Source organism: Coccinella septempunctata, chromosome 4, assembly GCF_907165205.1.
Source record: "Coccinella septempunctata chromosome 4, icCocSept1.1, whole genome shotgun sequence".
NCBI lineage: Eukaryota > Metazoa > Arthropoda > Insecta > Coleoptera > Coccinellidae > Coccinella > Coccinella septempunctata.
Genome location: NC_058192.1, coordinates 27,750,877 through 27,777,152, shown reverse-complemented (window position 1 = coordinate 27,777,152; position 26,276 = coordinate 27,750,877). Strand labels below are relative to the sequence as shown.

Below are 26,276 nucleotides of genomic sequence, written 5' to 3'. Positions count from 1 at the left end.
AGCTGACTGCGCGCTTCCTAGCGCAAATTCGGTGTTTTATACGGAAAAGGGTCGAAAAAGGGTAGTTTGCAAGGGGTGCAAGTAAAGTTGTTTAAGGATTATGAATCCTGAATAGTTGACCATCATCTGAGTGAAAATCTCATCTTGAAAGTGATAAAAACATAGAAGTTATATAGATTAAACTTCGCGCCTAGACGATTTCAGTTCAATTGATCGAAAAATTATATCGAACAAATTCATTTTTCCAACGAATTGTTCGAATTATCAAATTTATATATGCCAAACATCAAATATTTATATTATTTCCACTACTAATCTCATTTCGTAATGCAGAAGCGATTTTTCGGCGAAAATAATAGTAGGGGTACGCCACTGGCGGCCGTCGCCGCTTCGGGTATCTTCGGGATTCTGTCAGCTAGAAATTGTCAGCCAACTTCACACCGCTTCAATGCTCTCTGTTCTAAAGAGTCTAAGGACCTGTCAGACATATTTCGATGATTCTTCATCATAAAACAGAGACAAGTTGTTGTCTCTGAAACAGAACCAAAGACAGAACTCTGTTATCTGTGGAAATAGCCTATTTTTACATTTTTTACCAACATCAAAAAATGTTACAACTTTCGATTTGAAAAAAAGTTACTTGGTAGATTTTAATGAATTGAATCAATGCATTTGAGGCATCATTTTTAATATAGTTTTCTCAACATGGTAAATTAATTCAATAAATTTAATTATTGTTAACACAACAAATATTACTCTTTTAGGATAAAATATTCACATACTTCGTCGTACTATGTTTTGTAAAATGCACTATACAATTTTATGTCCCTGGTATGGCTCCTACAGATTTTAAAAAAGGAGAAACAGTGGAATTGAAAGCAGTTAAAATGACGAGTATTCACACACAGTTGCCCTTCGAATATTATTCATTACCCTTATGTTTACCAAAAGGGGGGGCTGTCGGTATTCATTATAAATCAGAAAATTTGGGAGAAGTATTAAGAGGAGATCGTATTGTGAATACACCTTATGCAGTTAAAATGGCTGAGAACACTCCTTGTACTCTTCTATGCAATTCTAAAGATCAACCAATTAACTGGAATCCTAGTCAATCACAGACAGTAGTTGATCGTATTCAACATGATTATTATGTTCATTTGTGAGTAGAAGCATATTTTATGATGTGAACATTTCATGGTTTAGCAGTTATTCTCTTGAACATTTTTAAAGCAAGCATTATGTCCTAGGCAATCTAGTTTTTAAGGGTTGGTTCATGTAGAGTTACTCAGAAGGTCTAAAGCCAGTTTATAACAGCCAAAAATTCTTTAGAGAATTAACTTGTGAATTCATTCACCTCTGTAGTTACATACATACTTTCAGTAGAATTCACTGTTCAGTTGTATACAAAATAATTTCTGCCATTTTCTTGCCAAAATTCTGTACAGAATTCTCCAAAGAATTCTCGGCTGTTACAAGCAAACAATCTCATTGTCATATAGCATCCAACTGATCACTGTCTGCTGATTAGATTGGTTCCTTCCTTAGGTCTTAGTTCAGCATTACTTTCACTCTTTTAAAGATGAGTTAATGTGCAATCTTGTGTAAACCTTTGGTATTGCCTACTTATCACATGTTTCCAGAATATTGGAACTGCTTCACTTAGGTAGAAGTGTTGTTTTGTTGAATATTTTGGTAATGAGCGTAGCTCTAGTACACCTTTTAATTTTTGTCTTTTCCATATTCAAATCAATGGTTGGTTAATGGGACATTTTCGAGAATAAGGAGTAGAAAATAATCGTTATGCAGTACTTCAAAGAAGTCTGAGAGTTTTTAATCCTTTCATGTTATTGGACCCTTTCTTTATTGAAATAAAAATTACTAAATTTGCAGGATTGTGGATAATTTACCAGCTGCTACAATCAAATCAAAAACAGATAATGGGTATCAATATCAATTGGGATATGCTTTAGGAACAACAGTTGGAGATAGAAATTATATCAATAACCATCTCAAGCTAAAACTGCTTTATCATAATCCCACCCCGTAAGTATGCATTAATTTATAGGATATGGAAAAAAGATAACAATATCTCTCTTTTTACAACTCATTCTTTGAGTTTTATGAGGGTCATTCAATAAGTCTAAAGAAATAATAATAATACGTAATAGTTTATTTGCACATCTACAGTTATTACAAATAATAAATTAGAAATAAAGTCGAATATCAAACATGTTACTGATTTACACTATTTAAAGTTCTTACAACCAAATGAAAATTCGCTAGCTCGTAGAGCTAGATCTCTCCCTCCAGTCCCATCCTACTCAAAAAGGAGATGATGTCGGAGGGGGAGTGATTCTCGAGTTCCTCTAGGACCATCTTTGGAGAACCAAATACTCCAAGTCTGAGGATGTGCTCAATTGTTTCGTCCTCCTCTAAGCAGAGTCTGCAGAGTGGGTCATCGACGATGCTAAGCTTTTTAAGATGGGCTCTGAGTCTACACTGTCCCGTGAAAACCGCCATCATAGATCTCAAATTGGTTCTAGAAAATCCTAGCCAACGACTGGTGTATGGGCTGGAAGACACTGAAGTAGCCCTGTGCGAGTGACGCAGTCCAAGACGGTTGCGCCAGTACTCCAGGACCTTTTGCCTTATCCAGCTGTTGTTTCGTTCCCTGATTAAAAAATTGGAAATTCCTATACTTGGTTGCGGGCCAATAAGCGTTGATGTTGCTCCTTCTTTGGCTAGAGCATCCCATACTTCGTTGCCCCTGAAGCCAGAGTGTCCAGGTACCCAAATCAGTTGCAGTCTGAGATTTAATCGCAGCTTGACTATCTGTAAGGAGACGATTGGGCATGGAAATGAGTTTGTCAGGCTCATTTACAGTAAGGTGGTGGAGCCTGTGGGTTGCTAGTTTTGCCTCTCCCTGGACAAAAATGTGAAGGGGAGGGAGGTCTAGTAGGTTACAATGCCGCAGGTAATCGCAGATTGAAAGTTAGAGTAATATAAAACCACCAATACATTCCTGTCGACAAATTGTTTAAGAACATTAAAGGTATAAATGATTTTGACAAAGACTCTGAACGTGGGTATGCCATTTTAGATTTGAATCTACCGGAATACCCAGAAGTTTTACCATGTCTTGGCATGGAACAACTTCTAAAGACTAATAGAGTCCAGAGGCTGAATTTCAGATCGATTCACTACGACTATGAAATATAGTGCACTCTGCCTTGGTCATATTTTAAAGGAGCTGGTTTTTAGAGAACCAGTTTATGACATATGGCGCAGAATCAAGGGCCGAAACATCTGTGACAAAAAGAATCTTAAGAACAACCGAGATGAAAACACTGAGGACAATAGCAGGGTATACACTGAACGATAGGCAGAGAAACAAAGCAATAAGGGAAAAGTGTCAAACACCATATCGTGAGATGGATAAGGGGGAGAATGGAACCAGCACGTAGATAGAATGAGTCCAGACAGGATGGCCAAGATTGCAAGAGACAACATACCACACGGAAGAAGACCCCTGGGGCGTCCACCAAAACGATGGCGAGACAGTTGGCAATCTACATCCCAAGAAACAACAACATAGAGAAACCTGAATTGAACAGGCAAAGTGCCTTCTAAAAGATGAAGAAGAAGAAGTTTTTGACTGAATTTGAAGAGTATTATATCAGCTTTTCTGAATATTTCCTCAATATTGCGGCCCACTGCAATAAAGTTGGTATCGTCCGCATAGATAGTTGCTTCAACTACTACATTACAAAGGTGTTGATTTTATTCAAGTTCAGCTAGTTAATCGTTGATGTAGATGAGGAAAAGTAGTGGGCCAAGAAAAATAAAACATAAGAAGCAGTGACTGGAGACCAAATCTGTTGAATATGGTTGGTGTGGTAATAATTGAAACTTCAATTCCATGAATTTGGCGATTACCTCATCATCAGAAGTGACCGTTGTCTTGAAGGAAAAATTCCTTTTTTTTTGAAATGTTTTTCAGAATTCTTCTCTGAATCTTTCCAATAACAACGCATAGTACTCTACAGAACACAGATAGACAAAGAAACCAAGTTTGACCCTGTATGTTACAGGGCAGTCACAGAGGATGTGCTCAATGGTTTCCTTCTCCTCAGGGCAGAGCCTGCTTAGTGTTTCATTAATGATACTGAGTTTGTGTGGACTGTGCGAGTGGCATAGTCCACAAGAGCTGCCCCGATATTCCAGGGCCCTCTGCCTTATGCGGCTATTTTATTCTCCCTGATAAAGGAATTAGAAATGGCAATACATAATTGGTTCCGGACCAATAAACGCTGAGGTTGCACCTTCTTTGGTTCGTTGCCTCTGAAGCCTGAGTGTCCAGGTACCCAAATAAGTCGCAGTCTGTTGTGAAACCCCAATTTGTAGAAATTAGATCTGCATTCGAGTACCTGCAGAATCGCATTTGTCAGCTGCTAGAGATTTGATGGCAGCTTACCCTCCGATAGGATTTTTATTGACCTACCCGTCCAACCCATGTCATTCAGGTGATTGGCTCATAGATTAGTGGCCAAATATCCGACTGTGCAGTCGCTAACCTGCCCATACCAATACTGAGCTCAGTCAGCAGTCTACAGCTGTGAATTTCGGCTATATTATTACGGTTTCGATCACGTACCAAGGAAAGACATTCTATCTTGTCAACGTGTACAGATAGATAGATTGTATCATTCCATTTCAATTCTTAATTGCAGGGATTATAAGGGATGGGCTTTTTAAAACGAAACAGACGAGATAACGGGCGGAATAAATTCATTTCGAAAAAATTCTCGGACACGTCGATTTTTGTTTGGAGGGGGACCACTTTTAAAGTCAAATTTACAACTATATCGCTTCAACCCTTAGTGTTAGAACACCAACCCCTAAATTTTGAATAGAAAAGATAGAGTGAGTGATACCTCATTGGAAAGGCCTTTTCATCCTGAATTCAGCGTATTAATTTTTTTCTCATTTATTGCATTCGTTTTCGAGATATTCAATTTCGAATTTCGTACAGTACCAGTCATTCTGCTAACCAAGCTATGTGAAATCATCAATATTCGACCAATTCATTCGGTGGCTACGATAGTAGGTAACCGTTAATTGTCAACATTAGACAACGAAATAATTTTATTATTGGTAATTTCTTTCTTCAACAATCAAGGTGAAAATGGTTTATTCGTTGGTATTATCGATTGCACCCAGAAAAACACGCCTGCAGAAAGTACGTTTTAGAACTTGTACAAAAATTTCAGGAAACTGGATCAGTGGCCAATAAGATGCAAAATTCCAACCGTGAAAACCGTGTAAGAAATGAAGATGAGGTTACTGAAATTGTAGGACAAGTTTACGGTTGATCCGACATTGAGCACGGGAAAACTCGCCGATATCACAAATATTAGTAGAACGGTTATTCGAAAAATTGTGAAAAGTAAAAAATTTTACCCTTATAAAATTCATCGGATACATGAATTGAATGAAGATGATTTTGATCGACGCCAATAATTTTGTGAGAATATGGCTGATCATATAGCGGCCGATGAAAACTTTCTTTTCAACATCTGTTTCTCTGACGAATGTACCTTTTCCGTCAATTCAGCTGTTAACCGCCAAAATTGTCGATATTGGTCAGGTGGAAATCCAAGGATTTTTCATGAAGTCCATACTCAAACAACAGACAAATTGAATGTATGGATTGGTATTTATGGTGATCGACTCATTGTGCCAATCTTTATCGATGGAAATCTAACAGGTGCAAAATATTTACAAATGATGAAAATATTATATACCCTTTAATTGTGGATATTATCGAAAATGAAAATCGTTATTTGGATGATCATTTTATGTTCCAACAAGATAGGGCGCCTCCTCACCATGCACGAGAAGTGCGAGAATTCTTGGACAGAGTGTTTCCTGAAAAATGGAGAGGACGAAGGGGTGCTAAAGAATGGCCACCAAGATCACCAGATCTTACACCGCTCGATTTTTCTCTCTGAGGTCATCTAAAGAGCAAAATCTACGCTTCACAGGTATCATCATTGGAGGAGTTAAGGCGACGAATTATAGAGGAATGTGGTCGCATAGACCCAATAATGCTACAAAACGTGAGGACTAGATTCGACCATAATCTCTATATGTGTATGGGCGAGGAAGGAGGACCGTTTGAGCATTTATTTTGATATTTTTTTTGAGTGAATAATATTCATTGTTAAAATTTCAACTTTGTATTCACTTTGTCTCCTCGGGGGAGCCTGTAACCCCTAGAGGACGAGTCCCCAGGTGGCGGATAGGGGAATGCCTCCCAGATATGGGTGGTAGGAGGGAAATGAAATACCTCTCGCGGACCAACAGGAAAGTAGCGTCTGCCTCAGAATGAACGGCTACAAACAGCGTCTGACCCAGAATGGGCGGCTGAAAACTAAACACTCGCCAACCCGCTCGGCAAGCGTGGCGTTTGAATGCCAAACCCCTTCCAAAAATGAAAATGTCGAAATACAAAACAGAAATACCCCAGGCGAGTAGAGCTAAGCGCTCAGAATCTCCCACTGATTTATCAGTCAGTCTCAAGGATTCTGGGGGAGGCAGGACTTCGGCAGTACCAGATAAAAAACGGAAAACCAACAGGAACATCTTGGTTTCAACATACAACATTCGCACAATGAGACTAGAAGAGCACTTATTAAGTCTAGAAAAAGAACTTCAAACCATCAAATGGGATATACTTGGAATTAGTGAGACCAGAATGAAAGGCGAGGCCAATATGATTCTGAAATCTGGCCATGTACTTTTTCAAAGAAATTCAGAAACAGGTCACCACATAGGAGGAGTGGCGATCATGGTCAAAAGCAGAATAAAACATCTTGTCACTAAGAGCAAAGCCATATCAGATCGTGTTATCTATATCATGCTGCATCTGAACAGAGTACAAAGCATACAGATCATACAGGCATACGCCCCCACATCCGCATCAACAGAAAAAGACGTCGAACAATTTTATGAAGACCTAACGACAGCTAAGAACCAAGAGAACACCAAATTCAAGATCATAATGGGTGACTTTAATGCCAAGGTAGGACAGAGAACAGCGACAGACGGTCTGAACATCGGAAACTTTGGACTGGGGACACGAAACATTAGAGGCGAAATGTTGCTTGACTTCCTGAACAAAGAACAAATGTACTGCATGAACACATTCTTTAAGAAGCAGCCTCAAAGGAAATGGACTTGGAGAAGTCCAGACGGCGCAATAAAAAATGAGATAGATTATATCCTCACTACAGATAAACAACTCTGTACCGATGTATCGGTCCTCAATCGTTTCAACACCGGAAGTGATCATAGAATAGTTAGAGCCACCATAAGTATAAACACTCACTTGGAAAGGAAAAAACAAATGGAGAAAATCATTCGACCAACCTCGAACCAACTAAAAGAGAAAATAGAAGACTACAACGCACAAATCAACAAGAAGTTGGAACCAACAGAAAACCTCAGAAATTTGACACTCAACGAGATAGCCGTAAAAATCGTTGGCAGTATTAAGGTGGCTACCAAGAGTGTATGCTCCATGAAGGCAAAAGCTGATACAAAACTAAGCAAGAACACCAATGAACTATTGGCAGAACGCAGAAAACGGATAGGGATTCAGCAGGGTATCCAACACTGGATAGAAAGGTGAAAAAGGCAATTAGAAAGGACCTGAGATCGTATAACACACAAACAATAAACGAAGCTATCGAGAACAACATGAATATGAAAGTACTTCGGTCGAAAAGAACAAAAGGAAAGTCGCTCATATACAAAATTAAGAACCAACAAGGAGAAGTTGTTACTGAGAGGCAGCAAATAACTTCCACCATCCAGCAATTTTACAGTGGACTTTACAGACAATCGGTACCTAAACCAAAACGATCGAGAATTCAAATGGTCCAAAATGTGGGCTCCGAAGATATACCGGAAGTTGACACTGCAGAGTTAAGAATGGCATTAAAGCAGATGAAGAACCGGAAGGCTCCAGGAGAAGATCTCATTACAGTGGAGATGCTGAAGAACGGAGGTAAAACTCTTGAGAAAGCACTGATTATTCTTTTTAACAGATGCCTGGAGGAGGGAAAAATTCCCGATACATGGAGAAATGCCGAGGTAATAATCCTCTTCAAAAAAGGGGACCGAACCAACATCGAGAACTACAGACCGATTAGCCTTCTATCCGTTTTGTATAAGCTCCTCAGCAAAATCATTACCAACCGCCTCAATAATAAGTTTGACTTTTATCAACCTGTGGAACAGGCTGGTTTCCGGAGCAGCTTCAGGACATTGGACCACATACAAACGATACGCACGCTTATTGAGAAATGTACAGAGTACAATGTCCCGTTACACCTCGCTTTCGTTGATTACAAGAAGGCATTTGACTCATTGGAAACATGGGCGGTGATGGAGGCAATGAGCAACGCAAGGATTGACTCAAGATATACAAACCTCATTGAGGACATCTACAAAGATGCTACGCTCCACGTCAAAATAGATGAAAACACAACAACGGATAAGATCCCAATACAGAGAGGAGTTAGACAGGGCGACTCGATCTCTCCGAAATTGTTCACCTTGGCGCTGGAAGATGTCTTCAAGAAATTATCATGGCAACAGAAGGGAGTCAATATAGACGGAAGATACCTAAATCATCTCCGTTTCGCCGACGACATTGTACTCATGAGCACTAATGCAGGGGAGCTTAGCAGTATGTTACTTGACCTGAAGGAAGCGTCACAAATAGTAGGCCTAGAAATGAACCTGCAAAAAATTAAGATCATGAGCCCAGACAATATCTGTGTCACTGTCGATAATAAGGTGCTTGAAGTTGTAGAGGAATATATTTATCTTGGTCACAACATAATGCTGGGCAAGAACAACCAGACAGCCGAAATAGGGAGAAGGATCAGGCTGGCTTGGGCGGCTTTTGGGAATCTGGCACATATCCTCAAAGAACCTAAAATGCCAATTAATTTAAAACGAAAGGTATTTGATGCTTGCGTGTTACCAGTCATGTTGTACGGACTCGAGACAGTTACCCTAACAAAGAAAAGCGCACAACGACTGCGAGTCTGCCAACGTGCGATGGAACGAGCAATGCTCGGGATCAGCTTGAGAGACAGGCAGACAAATGAAAATATCAGGGCGAAAACCAGAGTAAGTGACGCAGTAGAACAAGCTGCTAGAAGTAAATGGCGGTGGGCTGGTCATGTCGCGCGGAATGATGTGAAGTTGACGAAAATTATCATGCAGTGGAGACCACGACTGACAAAAAGAAGTGTTGGCAGACCCCTGTTAAGATGGCGAGATGACATTCAAAGGCGAGCAGGAAAGAACTGGATTCTCACAGCACAGTGTAGGACGACATGGAAGCGATTGGAAGAGGCCTATGTCCAGGAGTGGACTCAAACGGGCTGAAGAAGAAGAAGAAGAAGATTCACTTTGTTTTCTATCACTGTTTTAACATGAAACTAAAATCCTTTCTACCCTCATTGTTCACGAGAGAAATGTACAGGGTGGGCAAATTTCGATGTTTTAGCACTACAGTTTTTAAACCAGAGGAGATACACAAAATCTGATACCCCATTCTCGTTCTCTTTTTCTGAGAAACTAACAATAGTAGTAGTCATTTTTGGCCACTTTCTTTTGTTTTCGAGTTATAAGCAAAAATTGGAAAAATGGCGATATCGAAATAAATTTATATCTCCGCTGATACTGATGATAGAGCTCTGAAATTGAGACATTTTACAGGCACTTTTTTACGTAAAATCCAGTGGCGTGCTCGTCTTTTTAGCAGGATTTTTAATTAGGAAGCTATGACCCAAAGTTATGTTTTTTTAAATGGGAACACTAGTTTTCTGTGCAATTTTTTGAAAGCTTAATTTTAACTGATTTCAAAAATATATAACATCATATGGTTTGTATCAAAACAAATAATAGAAAATGGTCAAAAATCCTTTTTCTCAATATTTCTATGGTTTCAACTTTTGATGAGCACAGAAACATATAGCATCGTATGATTACCACTGTCTCCTTCTATGAGTCCTTTCATTATTATGAAAATTTATGACATATATCTTGATTCAAATTTTGTGAAAATTGGTAAAAAGCATAGAAAGAATGACATTGCCGGAAGGAGACTGCTTTTGATATAGGAAACTCTATTTTTCTGTGCTCGTCAAAAGTTGAAACCATAGAAATATTGAGATAAAAGGTTTTTGACCATTTTCTATTATTTGTTTTGATACAAACCATATGATGTTATATATTTTTGAAATCAGTAAAAATTGAGCTTTCAAAAAATTGCAGAGAAAACTAGTGTTTCCATTTAAAAAAACATAACTTTGGGTCATAGCTTCGTAATTAAAAATCCTGCTAAAAAGGCGAGCACGCCACTGGATTCTACGTAAAAAAGTGCCTGTATAATGTCTCAATTTCAGAGCTCTATCATCAGTATTAGCGGAGATATAAATTTATTTCGATATCGCCATTTTTCCAATTTTTGCTTATAATTCGAAAACAAAAGAAAGTGGCCAAAAATCACTACCACTATTGTAAGTTTCTCAGAAAAAAAGAACGAGAATGGGGTATCAGATTTTGTCTATTTCCTATGGTTTAAAAGCTGTAGTGCTAAAACATCGAAATTTGCCCACCCTGTACATTACTTTGATGTCTGGTGTACGGCAGTTATGGAGTTTCATCAAATCTACTAAATATACTTGATTCAGACAGCTTGCTTGACGACAATATCGTTGTTTCAAATTCAAATGTCAACATTTCAAGAATCAATGAATCAGATGAAGAAAAAAATATGCTGAACTCAGGATGAAAAGACCTCCTAAATGAGGTGAAATTTACCCCATCTTCCTTATTGAAAATTTAGGGGTTGTTGTTCTTACACTAAGGGTTGAAGCGATATAGTTGAATTTGACCTTGAAAGTTGTCCTTAACGAGAATTTTTTCGAAATAAATTTATTCCGCCCGTTATCTCGTCTGTTTCGTTTCGAAAAGCCCACCCTGTATTATATGTATGGATGCTTACGCCAAATCCCCTCTCATAAAGTAAGTCAAGATAGAGGGGAAACTCAGCTACAAAAACTGGACCCCTTATTTAGTTTGTTGAACCACCGCATGGGGTCGCTTCCATCGCTGATTTTACGTTTGTAAACATTTCCATAACCTCATTCTTTTCGTCTTTGTCTGCAGTGTGAAGTGCATCGTGATTCCTAAGTGTTTTTTCTGATAATTGAATAAGATGTCGGAAAATAGAAATATTAAAAGCAATAAATTTTGTGTGCCGAACTGTGGTGATAAGACTAGTAGACGTCATCGGTTTCCTGAAGCAGATAATAAACAACCGGAAATTATCAAACTTTGGATGGAAAAAGTTTGTAATCCCTTTTTGACTACTAAAAGTACTGAACAAATACGAAAATCCTATTTTGAGTGAAAGTGTGAATTTATTTTTTACATATATATGGGAATTATTGGTTACATGAATATTAGTGCTTTATGATGAAGGGTTCTCCCAAATTGAATTGAATTGATAAAATCAGCAAAGTACTGATGAAACGTCGACTAAGTTAAAAAAAAAACAGTGTTTTCCTTCAGTCCTATAACGAATAATTCCCATAGGACATTATAATTATTTCTATTTTATATTTTACATATATGCCCATTGCCCATACACTTTGATGTATATATCGACATTAGAATCATTTCTATTTTATTTTTTTCCTATCAAGTCCATACACTTTGATGTATATATGGACATTAGAATTATTTCTATTTTATTTTGTACTCATAAACCCATACACTTTGATGTATATTATATGGATATTAGAATTATTTCTATTTTATTTTTTACTTATAAACCCATACACTTTGATGTATATTATATGGACATTAGAATTATTTTCATTTTATTCTTTACATATAAGGCCATACACTGTGATGTATATATGATTTATTTATGAAGAAATATAGTTATATCATTGCCTACATATGTGTTTTTTTTATTCAAGTCATCAAGCTTCTGAGAACATTGGATTTGAAACAACTCGTACTGGAATGGTAATATAGCATCTTACATGCTATATTAACTCATTCCAGTACGTTGTTTCAATCCCGAACTTAAAAAATCAAATCAAATGATTTTAAATAGGAAGCATTTCAAATTTTCCCGCTCATTTGTTTCGAATTCCGACCGCCAGAGGGCGCTTTTATTTCCTCGAACCACCGCATGGGGGCGCTGAAACTTGACCCCACTTCTTAGTAGGGGAGTTTCCCTTCTATATCGGTGTGTTCTGTGTCCCCTCTTTCGTATTCGAATGAGCGTGACCACTCCGGCTCTCGTCTAGAAGAATTCATATCTCGCAGGCATCTTGTGGTTTGCAATGCTCCTGGCATCGTCTTCCATTGCACCATTTATCTCTGAATGTAAGTTTTGTGGACTTGGGAGATCACTATCCCATTTCTTTCTCCCTGAATTTTGGTGACATACCTATTTCACGTATTTCCCGGCTTGACTATAGACTTCGTTTCATTCATTCCCGCGCTGATTGGAAATTATTCGACGCAGAACTTGATTCTTGCCTGCATGACCTCTAGGATTTGTGCCCACCTCCCAGGGGACGTTGATTCGTGCTTCTGCCATTACTTCTGTTATATATAGAAATAGAAATAGAAATAGAATTTATTCATCAGCTTTCATCTACAATATGTGCACAATTTTCAGGAATTTTGCCTAAACATAAGTTTGTGTGCTAGATTCCCGATATAATTTCAGGTATTCTTCCTGTAGCTGAAAACTAAATTATACATCCTCTTTTTCCTTTTAACAAAATTTATCAGAATGAACAATCATGGAGTACCTACTAGATACATGAATCAAAATATTTCAAAATTTCCGAACAGTCATCAAGAATGAATGTTACCGATCAGAGCAAAAATATAAATATCAGATACACATACTCATAATATCAGAATATGTTCTCAAAAATTGATGGATTATCAAGAATGAATGCTTTCAGTTTCTTTTTGTACAATTTTTTATTATTCCAGTAGTCTCTTAGTTCAGTGGGTAAGGAGTTAAATATTTTTGGCAGCAAGAAAAGCAGAAATCTTTGATTTATGCTCTTATGAAATAAAGGTACCGACAAATTCCGATTTGTATTGCCCCTGGTTTCGTATTTGTGGTCTAGGGTTGTTAACATCTTCTCTATTCTAAAGAAGTATATCAAAGAGCACAAGCAATATAAGTTGCGTAGGTTCATCAATCGGCTAATCTCATATAATTTTTTAGTTGGAAAAAGTCTTGGTTTTTTATGAATTATTTTTATCACAGTGTTCTGTGTGATTTCTAAGTTTCGAATGGAGTTTTTATAGGCACCACCCCACACTACAATACAGTACCTAAGAATAGATTCAACAAGAGAAGTATACAAAAGCAATAAGAGTTTTCTGTCGAGTATTTCTCTAACCATATAAAATTTATGAAACAGCATTCTTATCTTGCTACATAGAAAACTAACGTGCTGTTTCCACTTTAAATGTTGATCAACAACAACTCCCAGGTACTTCACGCTCTCCCTCTTCTCTATGTAGGTACAATTCCTCCCTGTATGTTCCTGTGAGCGTACATTTAATTTTTTGAATGTGGGCTGATCTGAATCTGTTGCAGAAAATGCAATAAAGAATGTTTTTGAGGTGTTCAGATCCAAAAGGCTCAAATGATATGAATCCGAAATCGCCTTAATTCCTGTCAATTCGAGCAGATCTTTCAATATCGGCTGGTGGACCGAGGAGCTGTCTCAATTATTGAAATTATCAGTGCTTCATAATCGTGAAGAGCTTCAGAGGGCGGAGCGTCTATCTCTCCCATTGGACCGAGTCCTTGAGCTACTGGCTGAGTTCAAACTATGTTCTCGCAACCTCTACACTTCTGCTATTCGGAGAGCTAAGCATGATAACTGGGTAAAGTTTGTAAGGGATGAGAAGGTGCATACGCCCTGGGCGTCTCATACAAAATTGCAACTGGCAATCTTTCTGCTCCTCCATTCCCCTCTCAATCAAACGCTCTGACGGCTCATTTGCTAAGTGTGCCTCTGAGTCACATGGCATTATCCTAGACCGTCTGTTTCCCGCAGACGACCTTGATGACGATTCTGTAACTCAGGCAGAGTCGCGCGAACTCCGATCCTCCTGTTGTGTCCCCTGAGTACATTTATGAATTTTCTCCAGATGAACTAGATGCAAGTATCTCTGCCTCTGCCCCTGGCCCAGACCTAATTACTGGTCCTATCCTGCGAAGAGCTTGGTCTGTAACCCTGACCCAGCTTCTCCAAAAGGAGAAGCTAGGTTTATATGAAAATATAATTCCTGCCTGCTATTTGGACACTTTCCGACAATCTGGAAGTCTTGGAGTTGTGCACATTACTCTTTCGAGACTTCGGTTGTCGAGGTAGGATTGACTTCCATAGCGACTCGTTCTTCGGGTTGTATTGTTTTTTCTTCGGTTTCCTTATACGGTCCCACGAGAAAGGAAGAAATAAACGTAAGCCAAGTTGTAACCGGAGGGCGGCAAGTGTCCGGAGTTCATCTATTAGGAGCTCATCTTAACCCAATGTGCCACTCCAACAGTGGCGGCTGGTCTGTGAGGGCTATAGGGCTACAGCCCCCCATACAAGGAAGTGACTCCAATAGGAAGTTCTTCGGCATAGGATGTTCCACCTTGAACTTTGGAGGTTTTTTGATGAGGTTGACTCCTCTCGATCCAGCCGGTCCAGACAAGATCATCCGCAATACATTGCATGCCGCCTTTCCGAGACTGTCGGACAAGTGTAATCGTCGCGTCATGAACTCACCTTTTTAAATTTTTTCAAATTGACAAAATTGCTTGCTTGCTTCAATCGAAAATAAAAATGAAACAATGTGATGGATATGACTGAAACTTTACGAACCGTTTACGATATTACGAGCGCCACTTCTTACATTTTATAAGGACTTATTGAACGATCCTTGTACAATAATAAATTTTTGGATTTTGAGCTTCAGCAAGTTGGATGAATTAGATACGAAAGAATGTTTCTTATTACTGACAAATATCAGGCAAGAGCCATTGGTGTCCTACCCCAATAAACACAGATACGTGGAAGTAACGTTGAGTTCCTCAAGTAACGCTACGTTGAGAAACCGGCAAAATGTCGTTAGGAAATACGTTTCGTTCTAGTGGTACAGTAACTTAGCGGACAATCTTTTTGGAATGGAAATTCTACGAGAATATAACGTTGCCATTCGATTGAAGTAACGTTGCTACAATACGAAATTCAAATGTTGATTCTAAAATAAAAATTCATTTGATTTTGCCCATCACCCACTAGCCTTGTGATTGTTCCCATAAGGCAGCATTATCTCTTTTTACCCTAGGTTTATAAAGACAACCACAAACATCCATCACCGCCGGGATTCGAACCTGCTCCCTCTGACGTCCTACCCTACATGGCTGCCAACTAGACCGCTGCACCATATAGTTTTTATTATAGTAGTAGTGAATATTCCATTAGCTTAAAGCTATAAAGCTCATAACATCATATTTACAATATATCTACATCAATAGTCATCCGCTCAATATCTATTCTTAATATTACCATAACCAGTCTCTTGAATAGATTCAAATTATAAGCAGATCTCATAACTAATGGTAACTGGCACAACATACTCAATCCGTAATGAAAAAGTGATCGGTTTTGCTCTTACAATGCCACATACAGGCCACTCATTGTTTTTCGATATATACTACTTTGCACGACAAGGAAACGTTTCATGATAGTGGCTACAGGAAGGGGATGTTCGTTGCTTTTAATAGAACATACTTTGAGAAAACACCTCAGATCCACATTTTATATTCGTGGCTACAGTAATGAGTTGTTGAATGATTTCGTATATAACGTTGATGTAATATTTTTTATTTCCTATACGTTGAGGAAGTACGCTAAAGAAACGTTACATATTGGTGACTACAGTAACGAGTTGTTGAGTGGTATCGTATTCAACGTTAATTATAATAATGTTTCTCACTGAAATAAAAACGTTTCATGTTAGTGGATCCAGTAACCGACTTAATCATAAACGTTGATTACGATCATCATCAACATATGGTGGAATTCAGGTTTCGAAATAACGTTACAAAATTCAACGAGTAACCTTGAATCAACGTCCCCCACCACATATAAACGTATAATACGCGTGTGTGTGTGTGTTTATTGGGACAGCTCCATGAAAATCTAAATTTTACATAAAAAAAACTGATAATATGTATGAAGATTTCGAAAATTCAACGCCGAATATAAGGAATGCCACGAGAAAGAAGAGAAGCACAGCATTGCAGGTGATAAATTTTCGCTTTGTCGCTAAGTGGGGACTGCGTTACTGATAAGACTAATAAGACTTAAAAATATGTAGGGGTAATCTGATATGGAGCGATCCAGTTAAATCAATTATCACCTGTAATAAGATTACACTCGCACAGGGATATTGCATTTCTACAGTCCTCTCCTTTATCATGACATTCCTTATGTTCGGCGTTAAATTTTCGAAATCTGTACAAACAGCTATACTGTGTACACTGGTTATGGTCCCCTCAAAGGCCGCTTCTGAGTAAAACTTCAGTTTCTTCAATTTTCTGTAAAATTGTGTTTGGGAAAAACATTTTTTTCCTGTAGTGATTATTCTCCTAGTAAAAGGACTTCAATGTCTGCCATATCTTGGAGTTCTTCTAAACTTGGCAATAATTTTTGAAGTCTGCTTGCTATACATTTGTTAACTTACCAAATTTACAAAGGAAAAATTAGAATCAAATGGCAGCCATCTTCACATTGTGCTCGCTTGTCTCTGCTCAATGTGGAAATTTGCTCTGTGATTTAAGACTCTGTTCAAATATGATAAAGAACTTTTATCCCAAGTTTGACCTATTCTGAGTTTAAAAACGGACCTCACTATCATTGAGCGCTAGAGTAGAGGACCGTGTAGGGACTCTTGAAATATTTTGGTAGAAATTTTCTATGGTACCCTGTCAGACAATAATTTTGTCTCATATTTCGCTGGAATTTTTTATGATTGCATTTCACAAAAGTAGAGAATTGAAATATGAAAAAAATCTGCTTGGTCCACTTTATTAAAATTCCTTGTGAAAACGTAGGTACTCAAGATGTCAGAAAAAGTATACATAAAAATTACAAAGATGAAATTTGCCGAAATGGAACAGTAAGGGATGAATTTGGGTACAAGGCAATATCTGGCAGGAGTTAACAATCAATCGTCATCAACATCTATATTTCGAACTTTTAGCTGTTCTTCATCAGGATGATCTGACAAGACTATTATTTAAATTAGCAAAGAGAGCATCAGAAAAACATCTCAGTTAAAATTCAATATAAAATCTCAAAAATCAAATTATTCACGCTGCAATAATAGAGGATTTTTGAGATTTTATATTGAATTTTAACTGAGATGTTTTTCTGATGCTCTCTTTGCTAATTTAAATAATAGTCTTGTCAGATCATCCTGATGAAGAACAGCTAAAAGTTCGAAATATAGATGTTGATGACGATTGATTGTTAACTCCTGCCAGATATTGCCTTGTACCCAAATTCATCCCTTACCATAAAAATTACTATTTTTCTGGTGGGCACTAGATATAATGGTTGATTGTGCAATCGCAGTTTCGTGAAACCCACTTCCTATAATTCAGATGTAGTTTATTTTATTTCATCATCATTATTATTTGTTTTAGTGACATTTATAGGGTGGTAGGGTTCCATGTTGAAGCAATATCAGTGCATAAAGATGCTCTTAAGTTTGTGGGAAGTTCATGCAGCTTTCCAGATAAGCCTAGACCTCAAATTGTGGATCCAACAACGGGCACAAAACTATATTTTACTTATGAAGTTGAATGGGAGGAATCCATGGTCAGCTGGGCATCACGATGGGATACTTACTTATCTATAGGAGATGCTCAAATACATTGGTTTTCAATCATCAACTCAATTGTAGTCATATTCTTCTTATCAGGTGAATTTAAAATTTTTTTTCCATACTTATTTCTCTAACGAAAAACAATTTCAGGGATTCTCACCATGATTATGGTGAGAACTTTGAGGCGAGATATCGCAAAATATAATGCTGATGAAAATTACGATGATGCAATGGAGGAATCAGGTTGGAAATTAGTACATGGCGATGTATTTCGACCGCCAAAATACGCAAGATTATTTTCAGCCATTATTGGCTCTGGCATACAGATATTCTTTATGTCACTCATAACACTTTGTAAGTTTCTTTTTTGAAATTTTACTCGATGTTTTTTTTTATTGTTCCAGTCAAACTGAATGACAGCCATTGAGATATGCTTGAACAATTATCAGGTTCAATTCAAAACTATTATGGTCATCAATATACTAGTACTCTATTTACCTATACCATCATTTACATGAGAAGTTCAAAATTTTATAGTTCATTGGTCTAAGGTTTCCTGTTAATAGTATTTGAAACTACAACTTTATTATTATTACTTGAATGCATAAGACTTCGGCTGATTGAAGTAGGCAAAAACAATCGAAAGTAATTCAGATACATAACATCCATTGATTTGAAAATCAACAAATGTTACGATCTGAAACGAATTAGAAAATCACAATCACTCCGAGTATCAACAGAAAGTCCATTCCGTAGAGTAAGAGTTGGCCTTGGAGTAGGTGCTGACCTTGTCAGAACTACATATATACTTCATTCAACTTTATTTTAGCAGTCGGTTGGCCATGGAAATTTGACACATTTCACTCTGTATAGTACGAAATTGTGGGGTTATGAAGCTTGTCAAAACATTTTTGGGTTTTAAATCAACGCTATGTTGCCCGTTCTACGTGAAAGTTTCTGTTATTACGTATTTTATCAAAATGTCGAATGTCGGAAAATATGACGAACATAATTGAAGTTTATACAAACTGATTGAAGGCATACCAAATCCAGTTATTTGCATGGAAAATACAAGAGATCAGTATAATATCATAATATGCACTAGCTTGAGGAGAGTTAATATGTTCGTTATCTTCTTTGGCTTACATCATTTGTAGATTTCAAAAATATTAACCCGAAGATGAAAAATGCATATGATGCAGTGGTTGGCAATGGGTATCTATTGCAGGAATTAACAGATAATTACAAGAATGTTAAATTTTTCAACAAAAATCATCTAGCATCAATATAAGTAAAAGGAGTTGAAGGAAGTTTCAAGTTAAGATGCAACTTCACCGTTGAACAAAAATTTCACATGAATAAATAGTAACAGGGCAACTTGCGTGTATTTGTGGCTAATGTATTAATACATTGATGTAATTATAATAATTAGGTATTTATTTGTACCTTAAGACATTTACATTGTATAGGACAAGTCAAATGAAAAACAGAAAAATCCATTTTAGGGAACTTAGTCTCCGATGACATTTATCGAAAATCCTGTAGTAAACTTTTCGCATTAATTCACTCAAACATAAAATTCCCAAATGCCACCACTTTTTTGGGTCTCCCAATAGAAGGAAATTCTTTGTCATACTCTTCATTCACAATATTTCTGATTGTGGAAATATTCAGCTGAAATATAAGTCGTTTAGATTCAGATGAAACATTATATAAATTCTCTTACATTGAGTATCTTCGCTAACGTCTGACGTATTGTGGATTTTAGAATATCAGGGTATAACTATTTGAATGAGCGGACCTGAATTCTAAATAGCACTTCCTGAAACCCTGTCTCTTTTTTCAATCACTTTCGGCATTTTCGTAATAAAAATTGATATTAGTTGTGGCAACGGCGTTATGACATTAACGACATTTCATGAGTGCCAACCTAACTTCGTTCTAGTTACAAAAACTTGAGAAAATTATTTCATGGCCAACCGACTGCTAAAATAAATTTGAATGAAGTATACCTTCCATTACGATGATAATGGAACGAATTGATGGACCCTTTATGTCTGTGCAGCGGTTACTACGGTGAACACGAAGGTTCTGTAGCTCCCTCTGGAATGCAGAATGATCACGAAATGTGGTTCCTGCAAACTGATAGTTGGAGCACATGGATGCATGCTGACATCTTTGGGATTTAGGATGTAGAATTGAGGTGAATTTCGTTTCCTGCTAGGGACGTTGAGTTATACTTGAACATCGTAGTGTCTACTGACATCGAATAAAGGGTCCATCAATTTTTTACATTTTCATCGAGATGGGAGTTGTAGTAAATAAGACCTAAACTATAGTCAGCATCCACTCTTCCTCGATGGATATCCTGAACGTAAATGTGAAAATAGCCTCAAGGTTTTTTCTGGAAAAATGTGATTATTAAATGCTCTACATTATTGTGAAACAATAGAGGGTGTTACATTTGAAAGAATGGAGAAATATCAATTTGAAATTCTACATCTTTGGACATCAATAAAGGACACCCTGTATATTACAGTTTGATCATTTATGGGATAGGAGAGATCAGATCTGATCTCTCCTCAGGAATAAATCTTTCTTTCTTTTAAGCCTTTTACTAAAGATTTCCGTGGGGAGGGATAACCCAAATGAGTCTATAGAGTATGAGAACGAATTGACCTTTATTTCGCCCAATAAAACCTAGTCGAACAGCCTTTAAATTCATTTATGTATATAGATATTCGCCGATAATGATTGTACTGCGTTTATAGGTTCGCCCCGACCAAAAGGAAACGTTCCATTAGGCCTGCTGCGGTTATTTTTTAGGTTTTTTGCACATTCATTTATTCAAGTGAGCTCACGTGTAGCTTCGCAAGACACTTTTGTCTACTACTTTGAACTTATTCGGAATTGTACTAAATGCGAGCCTAAACAAAGTTACTGTATACTTGGTCTTAATTCGAGCTGAAGAACGATTTGAAATAGTAAAAAACATTCAAAGCGGAATGCTTTAAGATTTGAGCAAAATGATCAGTTTCCTTTTCGGTTTTCAAACAATTCTACCTCAAGTAAGCACTGTTAAAATAAATCGCTAACTTTTCCATTCACAAACCGCAAAACAATAGGAAAAATGAAAATTAATTCACAATGAAAATCGCAGAACTTAGAATGTAAGAAAGTGGAAAATTTAATTGTGTTGATTCACCAATTTATTTTCAGTTTTTGCCATGCTTGGTATGCTATCCCCAGCTTCTCGAGGAGCACTCACTTCTGCGGTTATCTTCTTCTTCACATTCATGGGAGTAGTAGCAGGTTATTATTCTGCTCGTCTCTATAAAACACTGAAAGGTCGGGAATGGAAAAGAGCAGCTTTTTTAACTGCCACTTTGTATCCAGGGACAGTGGCGAGTGTTTGTTTTTTCCTCAATTTTCTTATTTGGGGAAAAGCAAGCAGTGGTGCAGTACCATTTTCAACCATGATCTCTTTACTACTGATGTGGGTATTAATCTGTATGCCATTGGTATATTTAGGATATTACTTCGGGTATAGGAAGCAACCTTACAGCCATCCTGTCAGGACAAATCAAATCCCTAGACAAGTTCCTGAGCAGAATTGGTATATGAATCCGATTTTATGGTAAGAGTTTATATTTTGACCTTAACTTACCCATCTAGGGCGCATTACTATCAAGATTGTATTTTGGAGAATTTCATACTTCGATTAGTTAATACATTAGGTCAGTCGACGACTTGAAATTCTTCGTCATCAATTACGCTCTGGAATTTTATATTTTGAGTCAGAACGTAATTCTGAGACCCAGTACTTCCACAACTTCTCGCGCACGGGACATGGTTGAGCGTTGTGCTCAAAGCACAATCTCGCAGTTGCGCAATCGTTGTAAAACAAGGCACAAACTAATCTGCTCCATAAGAGTTGGGGATATAGTATTCAATCGTTTTTAAAAGTATACAATCTTGGAGAAAATCGCTGTAAAATCATTTAAAACTCAATAACAACTTGAATCGATCCAATAAACATCAGTATGAGACATTTCGTCAATCTGGTCGCCTTTTTTCTGAAGTTTGGTTCTTTACATATGCTTCATGAATGTTCTTATTTTGAAATGAAGTCAGTTTATCAACGGCTTCGATTTGAAACGAGTTTTCTGAAAATGCCAAAACTATAGGGCTATCGGAATGCTACAGGGTAGCCTAACTCAGGTTGTTGTAGCGGAAAGGCTCCAAGTCAGCCAATGTGTGATATCTCGACTTTGGAATAGGTTCAGGGAGACAGGTTCCGTGTTGGAAAGACCAAGGCTTGGTGGGCGACGAAAAAAAACCCTGCTCAGGATCGTTTCATCACCGTTTCGGCGAGAAAAAACGCCACATCCTCGTGTAGGATGCTACGGAATACTCTTCAAAATGCAGATGGGGTCCAAGTTTTCATCGAAACCATCAGACGACGTTTGAGAGAGGTGAATCTAGGTTCTAGACGTCCATTAAGAAGAGTTCCATGACCATAAGCGTCAAAAACTGGAATGGGCAAGGCAACATATTATTATTATTATTATTCCAGATAATAAGATGAGGCCGAAGCCTATGAATCTTATACATAATTGACACTTTAGACATAAACAAACTGAAAACTATTCTAACAAAGATAAAGAGTCGGTTTTTGAAGGAATTAACACTTTCCGCACTCACTACATCTTCCGGCAAAGAGTTCCAGCTAGTGAATACCCGGTTGGGCAGGAAAAACTGTCTCGCACGAGTTCGAAACACCTCGTGATAGAGTTTGAACTGGTGACCACGAAGATTATTGTCATTTATAGTGAAGATGTTGCCGAGGTTGCCACCAATAAAATTATGAAGTACGCGAAAAGTCATTATGAGGTCTCCACGCATTCTACGGTCGTGAAAACTGCCAAGCCCGAACATTTGAAGTCTCTCCTCATAAGATGGCCGAACTCTACCGAAAGGGATTCTAGTTGTAGCGCGCTGTATTCGTTCCAAACGGTGTTGGTCAGAGAGAAGGTGTGGGAACCATGCAGGGCCAGCGTATTCCAAAATCGGTGATATATAGTTGCCTACATGTATCCACTGAACATCTAGGAAACGCTCGTCGTACCATGTACAGGATCTTGTTAGCTTTCGATGATATGTTGCTAACGTGAGAAGTCCAGGAGAGATCCTCCGTTATGGTCACACCAAGATCGTTATGCTTTGCAGTCGCTTCAATTATCCTGCCATCAATCAAATACTGATGCCGTGGATTGCCCCTACCAAGATGAAGAACTCTGCATTTCTCTACGTTCAGGGGAAGAAGCCACCTTTGACACCACTGAGTCAGCTGTAGCAGGTCATTTTGAAGAACCCCAGGAAATCGAGCATCATAGAAAAGCTTGAGGTCGTCTGCGTATTGAGAGTAGAAGGATGAAAGTAAAACCGGTAGATCTGAGATGTATGTCAGGAATAGAATGGGGCCCAACACAGAGCCCTGTGGGACGCCACTGATGACCGCCCTAAAGTCAGATAGGGAATCACCAACCTTGACCGAGAAATACCTCCCAAAAACGAAGGAACGAAGCCATTCCAGGACGCCACCTCTCACGCCAAAATGCTCCAACTTTAAAAGCAATCGCTTTAAAGGGACACGATCGAAGGCTCGTGAAAGATCCAGATAGATAACATCTACAGGTATACCTCAGTCGGTGGATTTGGTCCAGTGATCGAGACATTGAAGCAGACATGTGATCACTGATCGTCCCGGTAAGAAACCATGCTGGTGCTCAGGTATGATTTTGTTCTCAAGCAAAAATTGGAGCAACCTGCTACATACTACTCTCTCAGCAACCTTGGCAATGATAGGAAGAAGACTAATCGGACGGTAATTGTTCGCAGTTTGTCCCCTTTCTTGAAAATGGGAGTAACCCTGGATAACTTCCATGCAGAAGGCAACTGGCCAGAACTGAATTACAACTTGATGATCTTGGTTATTGGTATCGAGAGAGAAGCGGAGCACCTCTTCAGCACACTGGCCGAGATATCATCCAGGCCTGGGGTGGTGGATGGGTCCAACTCGTTTAAAAGCTTCAATATCTCTCCCTCGCTGACATCAATAGAACACAGAGAGTTAGTATTACGAGGTGTCGAAATTTGTGGCATAGGGTCGTCCGTTTCCACGGAAAAGGAATTGGCGAAAGTATCGGCAAAAATAGCAGCGCATTCAGAGGTATTAGAACACAGATTACCAGTGTCATCATTGACAAGAGGAATCGACACCTTAGAATTGAGAGTCTGGCGGATATGCTTATAGAACTTCTTTCGATTTTTTGGTAGTGCCAAGGAACTGTGAAACATTTTTCTAGCATTCCATATCAATTGGAACGATCAATGGCGTAGTGTGTCCTTTTCACTGATGAATCCAGATATGGACGATTTTCGAAGAATAAGGGTTTAGACAATCCCACGCATACCCCGTAGTCGTATGTCCCGCTATGTCCAAGAAGTCCATCCATTCCGAGGGGGTAGTGTTATGGTTTGGGCCGAGATATGTTTCAACGGGCGCACAGATCTACACATTTGTCCTGGGAGTATGACCGCCTTACTCTGTAGGCTGCATATAATTGACAATGTTGTGCCAAATTTTCACGCTGCTATTGGTGAAACTTTTCAATTTCTAGACGATAACGTTAGACCTCACCGTGCAGCCATAGTTGAGAATGCGCTCGAGGAGCTTGGTATTCCACATTTACCAATACCTCCGTACTCACCAGATTTGAATTGCATAGAACATGCATGGGATATGCTCCAACGAAGATTAGATAATCATCAACCTACCCCAGAATTCTTAAATGATCTGAGAGAGTTTTTGCCCCGTTTATGGAACCAAAAAAAAAAGGCCTCAAGAAATGTTCAACAACCTCGTGTGTAGTATGCAAAGAATATGTCAAGCTGTTATTGATGCCCGTGGAGGCCATACATTGTATTGATAGTATTAAAATGCTTGAATTCTCTGGGAATAAAAATTCGTTATTTTACTCGATTTTTCTTAACCAGACTATACAGTCTGGTTAAGACTGTATATTCTGCGTATACACGCTGCAAACCTACAGGCTAAAATTAAATTGCAACTTGAAATCATATTAATATGAATTTTCATCACAAAAATCTTATTTTAACTATGTTTTTTTGCAATATAAGTCAATATCCCTAACTCCTGTGGAGCAATTTATTCGATCCCAGTTTTTCAATTGGACGTCGTCGTGGTATAATATAAATGCATTGCAACTGAACAGTGAACAAGAACGCTTCTTAACCAACAACACCATTATTCGGAAGGTGAAGAGCTTGTTTTTGGTTTGCCAATACTTATATTTCGTTTCTCAGAAAGCCTAGAAATAAATGTTTATCTTCAAACAAAACCGGCCATGAAAATATCAATTTTAATTCCTCAAGAATTCAGTTGAATCGTCAACCATTAAATACATATTTTACAATTCCAAATATACTTTTCCTGAAGTTATTTATTATGCATCGAATGAAAATATTGATTTAATTTTTTTTAGCACACTAATGGCTGGTATACTGCCATTCGGAGCTGTATTCATAGAATTGTTCTTCATCTTCACTGCAATTTGGGAAAATCAATTCTATTATTTGTTTGGATTTTTGTTCCTGGTTTTCATTATACTGATCATATCTTGTTCGCAAATTTCTATTGTGATGGTATATTTCCAACTTTGCGAGGAAGTAAGTAGCCAATTTCATTATATTGTTTTGGTGAAAAAATATTTCAATTTTTTTTATTAATTACATATATTTTAGGATTACAACTGGTGGTGGAGGAGTTTACTCGTTTCTGGAGGTTCTGCTCTCTACATCCTGTTCTACTCATTGTTTTATTTCATAACCAACTTAAATATAAACGAATTTTTACCCACACTTCTCTATTTTGGGTATACAGCACTCATGGTTCTCACATTTTGGATTCTTACTGGATCTATAGGCTTCTTGGCAGCCTATGCTTTTGTGAGGAAAATATATGCAGCTGTAAAAATTGATTGAATGCTGTTTTTCCAAAATAAATATTTGTAAGTTTTTGTTGGAGAGAATGCCTGCAGTGCAACATGATCTGTCATTAAATGATAAGTATTTATATTATATTTGTGAATCTGAAGAAATAAATGAAGTGATTTATTTTAAACTGACGATAACAATAAATTTTGTAAATAAATTTTAATGAAATCACCAAA

General features: G+C 37.8%; 1 protein-coding gene across 1 annotated transcript; it reads left to right on the top strand.

Moving 5' to 3' along the window:
• Positions 1-538: 538 nt before the first annotated feature.
• LOC123311624 (transmembrane 9 superfamily member 4) lies at positions 539-26,276 on the top strand. The gene is made up of 8 exons (XM_044895681.1): positions 539-708; positions 765-1,159; positions 1,891-2,043; positions 17,840-18,117; positions 18,172-18,375; positions 21,241-21,658; positions 25,590-25,773; positions 25,849-26,276. Exons 1-8 carry the CDS (start codon positions 706-708, stop codon positions 26,086-26,088), a joined length of 1,875 nt encoding a protein of 624 aa, XP_044751616.1. The 5' UTR covers positions 539-705; the 3' UTR covers positions 26,089-26,276.

Excerpts from the sequence above, each read along its gene's own strand:
- LOC123311624 (XM_044895681.1), top strand. Across the intron at positions 1,160-1,890 it reads CATGATTATTATGTTCATTT|GATTGTGGATAATTTACCAG; the intron begins GTGAGTAGAAGC and ends CTAAATTTGCAG. Across the intron at positions 18,376-21,240 it reads TATGTCACTCATAACACTTT|TTTTTGCCATGCTTGGTATG; the intron begins GTAAGTTTCTTT and ends ATTTATTTTCAG.